Source organism: Carassius auratus, unplaced genomic scaffold (genome assembly GCF_003368295.1).
Source record: "Carassius auratus strain Wakin unplaced genomic scaffold, ASM336829v1 scaf_tig00003102, whole genome shotgun sequence".
Taxonomy (NCBI): Eukaryota; Metazoa; Chordata; class Actinopteri; order Cypriniformes; family Cyprinidae; genus Carassius; species Carassius auratus.
In genome coordinates, this window is record NW_020523502.1 from 220,001 (window position 1) to 225,000 (window position 5,000).

Sequence of the window (5,000 nt, forward strand, 5' to 3'; positions counted from 1 at the left end):
TGTTTACATGTATTTAAATATAATTTACATTATATATAAATATATTTAATATATAAACATAACATATTCTTCTGAAATATATACATGTATATATATATATATATATATATATATATATATATATATATAATAAATATACACAGCACACACACATATATTATGTGAACAAAAACCTTTTCTATATATATATATATATATATATATATATATATATATATATATGTATTTACAGTTTTAAATTATATTATTTATAGTCATCAGCCATAGCATAACAATATTTATTGGTTTATTGACTAATGCTAATTTTGAAATCCGTGCTTCACTAAATAAAAGTAAAACCGTCCCTGTCTCTGTAAGTCGACGTGTGCTCAGTGAATAACTGGACTCACTTGACTGGATCTGGTGCTTGAGCGCAGAGCGTCCTCAGACTCTGGAAGCTCTTCCTGATGGAGTGGATGTTGGCCATTCCCATGAACATCACCTCACAGTTGGGATAATACTCTACACAGAGCAGCACAGACGCCGTTGAGAGAGCAATCATGGATTCAGTCTTTTATACATTTAGCATTTCTCTGAAAACAAAGCATTACCTGGACACTCACAGCCGCCTCCTTTCGCCCGATTGGCTACTGCAGCCGCGTACGAGCGCGCATCCATTATCAACAGCTTCTGAGGGGGCGTGGCCTTTGGCTCCGCCTCTGCGCTCCCATTGGCCGCGTGCGGATCAGAGTCACTGAGCTCACCGGGGATTGTGTTTGTGTTCGACTGAACTGTGTTCGCAGCCGGATCCGTGACGCAGGCTTTAGCGATGGCTTGGATTAAAAGCTCATCGTCAGCATTACGCCAACCCCACCAGCTGACCTCTGGCTGCCCGCATCGACCAATCACAGCGCCCGAACTCCGGTGTCTGGGTCAAAGGTTAAGGTAAGGACATGACATTTTAAAAGATTAATTGTAAAAGTTTTTTAAGCCTTAAATTATAAATCCAAAGCAATTAAAACAGACAACACAGATAAAAATTTTTTTTATAAATTACTAAATTGTTAATGTTTTAGGAACTTAATTGATTAGACAAGGTCTTTGATTCTTAGAATTTAATAAAACCATTAAAACTGAATTCAGAAAAATCTAAACAGAAAACATAGTTTGAGAAAAATAAAACAACTTAAAATAACCTTAAATAGTTATCACAGAGTCCTAAAAATGTGTGTTTTTGTTTAGTTTCATGGTTTCAATAAATTAGTTAATTAAATTAACACGTTTTTTTTTTTTTTTACTAAATTTGATTTAGAAAATTAAAAATAATCCAGAAAATCTAAAATAAACAAAAAGAAGATCCAAAAAATGAAAACAGGGAAAAATAAATAAATAAAAAACTGGGAAAATACAAAATAATGTGGGGGAAAAATTAAATGAATATCATTAAGTATTGTTAAAATGTTAATACAAATGTAAATTTGATTCAATTAATAGTTTGTATTAATTAGTTTTTTCAAAGAATGTGTTTTTTTACTTCTGAAAACTTAATTTTTCCCAAAAAAAAAGAAGGAAATTAAAATGCAAAAAAAAAAATTGGGAAAATTTTTTTTTTAAATTCTATATAAAACAAAATGGATATTATAGGGCCCTATACAAAAAAATAATTGTAACATTTAAAATGGAAAATAGAATTTAGGAAAAAAATTAAATGAATTTCTTAGAAAAATATATAAATTTAAAGTCCCTTTAAAGGAGCAATGTGAAGCTCATATTTTATTAAAGAACTTTAATTATTCTGCACCAAAAAATGCATGCTATCTGAGCTGAAGTGCTTAAATCAGCTAAACAATGTTTAGTAATGCATTACTAACATATTCCCTGAGAGCTAGTTTTATGGGTAGTTTTTACTAGTTTTACTAGTAAGAAACAACCCAAGAGTTGTTTATTTTCTAAAGAAGTAACCAGACGCCTCAAACATTGTGCTGAAGCTCCATGCAGAAGTGAACACAGTGAGTGGAGCTGGAGCCAGTACAGAAGTGAGAAACACCTGTAAACGACCGCCGGGATCCTCTTCCATGATCTGAACGCAGACACCTTCTCCAGCTGCAGGTCCGTGATCGAAGCAGGCACCATTATCTGCTCTGGGTAACTGGAACAGAGCCTGCGCGATCAGAAACACACACACACACACACACACGGCTGGTGATGAAGCTGCTCTGGCTGCTGGTGTGAGGAGGTGTGTGTGTGTGTGTGTGTGTTTCTGCCGTTTCACCTGTAGTTGCTGTTGATGTTGGAGATTCTCCAGGCAGTGTGTGTGTGGAAGCCCATCCTCTCCAGCTCTCGCTTGAACCTCTGCTGGGGTCCTCCTGTGAACACAAGAAATGCCTTAAAATCATGCGTGAGTACTGACTTTGCACACACACCAGATTTAGTTTGTGTAGATTTTGAGTCAAGCCAAACATCTGTCTGTCATTTCACATTGCTTCATAAATGCCAGCATTGGAAAAGAGTGTCCTGATAAACAGAATTACAGTGCATTCATCCTTATTTTCAATGCACAACAAGATTTAATGCTGAATACAGATGTAAAGAAAAAAAAATCATGTCAAAACTGGCACCAGTTTTATTTTTAGTATTATTTGTGTAGTGTATGCAACATACTATATACTAGTATATATTATTAAGTATTGTTTTTTTTCTTAATATTTACTGGTTTAATTTTAATTTAAAACATTCATTTCAAACAAGTCATTTTATTTTAGTACCTTAGTTGAAAAGAAATGAAAATGAGAAATGCTTCCTTCACAACAAGCTGAAATAAAATAAGTTTTAATAAAAATATACAATAAATTATATTATTATTATATATTTATAATATAATTATACTCTTATATTTTCATTATATTATTATATAATAAATGTTAAATTTTTTACAAATATTTTTTGTAGCATGCTCTTGTCATTTTTATTCGTTTTATTATTTTCTTAAATATTAGTATTCAGGTTTCATATATTTTTACCTTTCAGTTTTATTTATTTATTATTATTTCCAGTTTAAATGTTTCAGCTTCAAATTATTTCAGTTGCTAAGACAACATTTTTTACATTTTCATTAGAAAATTATAATACGAATATTTTATTGTTGCATTATTTCAATGCATAATTTTTTTTTATAGTTTTAAAGATGATAACCCTTCCTAGCATGCCAAGTTACAATGAATTTACATTTATTTTTTATACATTTAACCTGTTAACTGTCACTCACGTTTTTGAAGATAGACTTGAATGTGCATGATACAAACCTAAATTTTTATAATTCATGACTGAAAACATTTTGTAACATGATTTTGATGTACCATTTACATTGTAATGCAATGTCTGATTTTAAAATTGGTTTTGAAGGATGAATTTTGAGATTTGATGTTTTCAAGTGATATATAACTTCTGATGATTTCTAAAATGTGATAGAGAAAAAGGCAACGAGGAAGTCTTTTTTTTAAACAAAGGTCAAAGCTCCTTTTGTAATGTTGATTTCTGAGGGTGCACTCTTTTCATAAATTGATCTATTACTTTTCCTACATAATTTTTAACAAAAAATATTGGTAAAATATATATTTGGGAGACTTAGACCTTTCCAACGATATATAGTTTGTCAAGATTAGATTAGATTTGATTGTAATATAGTATAGTCAACGTAGGCGTCCCGTATACGGGACGGGGTGACATTTAACAGGTTAAGAGCTGCAGCAGAAGGGACAATTGTAATGAATTTAAACAAAAAAATAAATAGTTTCCACACTTCGCTACTTTATTTTTGTTAATGTTGTAGTTGTGTGGTGCTTTCTGTCAGTTTTGGAGCTGAACAGCATTCATCCTCATTCACTTCCACTGCATGAGAGAGAGCATCTTCTTTTGTGTTTCACAGAAGAAAGAAAGTCGTACAGGTTTGGAAGGACGTGAGGATGAGGAAACATTGTTCACAGATAAATAAACCAGTTCAAGAACCTGTAAAGCACAGATGTGCAGTACCTGCGCGGCAGATCCCATCATGCACCTCTCTGTCCTCAGCGCTGCACGAGAGGAAGCTGAAGGCGAAGAGCTCCTCCAGTCGGGACGGCGGTCGAACAACTGCACTCATCCTCCTCAGCCAATCCTGACACTGCTCCGCCGACAGGAAGTTACACCTGAACACAGACCCTGCAGTTTACCATCTACTTCCTGATAGACGTGTTATTATGCTTCATCAGTGCACTTTATAATGAAAGCCTGTTTCCTCCCTGGGATAGAGAGATAGAGATAGGATAAAAACATAATCTTGTCTCACAATCAGGCATTCTTGCAGTTCTGCTACAGGAGAAAAAAAATAAACTCATAATTCTGAGAAGAAATGTTTCAATTGTGAGGTAAAATTATCTTTGTAATTACCTTTGTGGAGAAAAAGAAAAAAAATGAATTGCACGATGTAGAAATCAGTGAAAAAGTCAGAATTCTAAAAATAAATAAATAAATGAATAAATAAAAAAGTCAGATTTTTTAGATATAGTTGCAATTACGTTTTTATTTATATTTTCCCATGGTGGAATCAAAAAAACAAAATTGGGAGAATTGTGAGGAAGTTATAGAGAAAGTATAAATGCAAAATTGTGTGATATAAACTTCTATAGTTTGACTTTTTGTTTTTGTTGTTTCTGACTCTTTTTTTTTCCTAAGAACTGCAAAAAATGCAAGATTTAAACATAATTGTGAGAAGTCAGATTTATTAGATTTTAGAAAGTTTTGATTTTTTTTTATATATATATATATATATATATATATATATAATATACACACCGTATTTTTCGGACTATAAGTCGCACCTGAGTATAGGTCGCATCAGTCCAAAAATACGTCATGATGAGGAAAAAAACATATATAAGTCACACTGGACTATAAGTCGCATTTATTTAGAACCAAGAACCAAGAGAAAACAGTACCGTCTACAGCCACGAGAGGGCGCTCTATGTGTTCAGTGCAGACTACAG

At 32.6% G+C, this 5,000-nt stretch overlaps 1 protein-coding gene across 2 annotated transcripts in view; it reads right to left on the minus strand.

Moving 5' to 3' along the window:
• The window catches only part of LOC113070140 (myotubularin-related protein 3), a 23,629-nt gene that overhangs the window by 13,223 nt on the left and 5,406 nt on the right, over positions 1 to 5,000 (minus strand). For both annotated transcript variants that reach the window (XM_026243351.1, XM_026243350.1), the window contains exons 7-11: positions 4,009 to 4,163; positions 2,252 to 2,345; positions 2,027 to 2,140; positions 591 to 907; positions 390 to 501 (exon numbers count right to left, since the gene is read on the minus strand). In XM_026243351.1, coding sequence (XP_026099136.1) covers positions 390 to 501; positions 591 to 907; positions 2,027 to 2,140; positions 2,252 to 2,345; positions 4,009 to 4,163 — 792 coding nt within the window. The remainder of the gene's footprint in view (positions 1 to 389; positions 502 to 590; positions 908 to 2,026; positions 2,141 to 2,251; positions 2,346 to 4,008; positions 4,164 to 5,000) is intronic.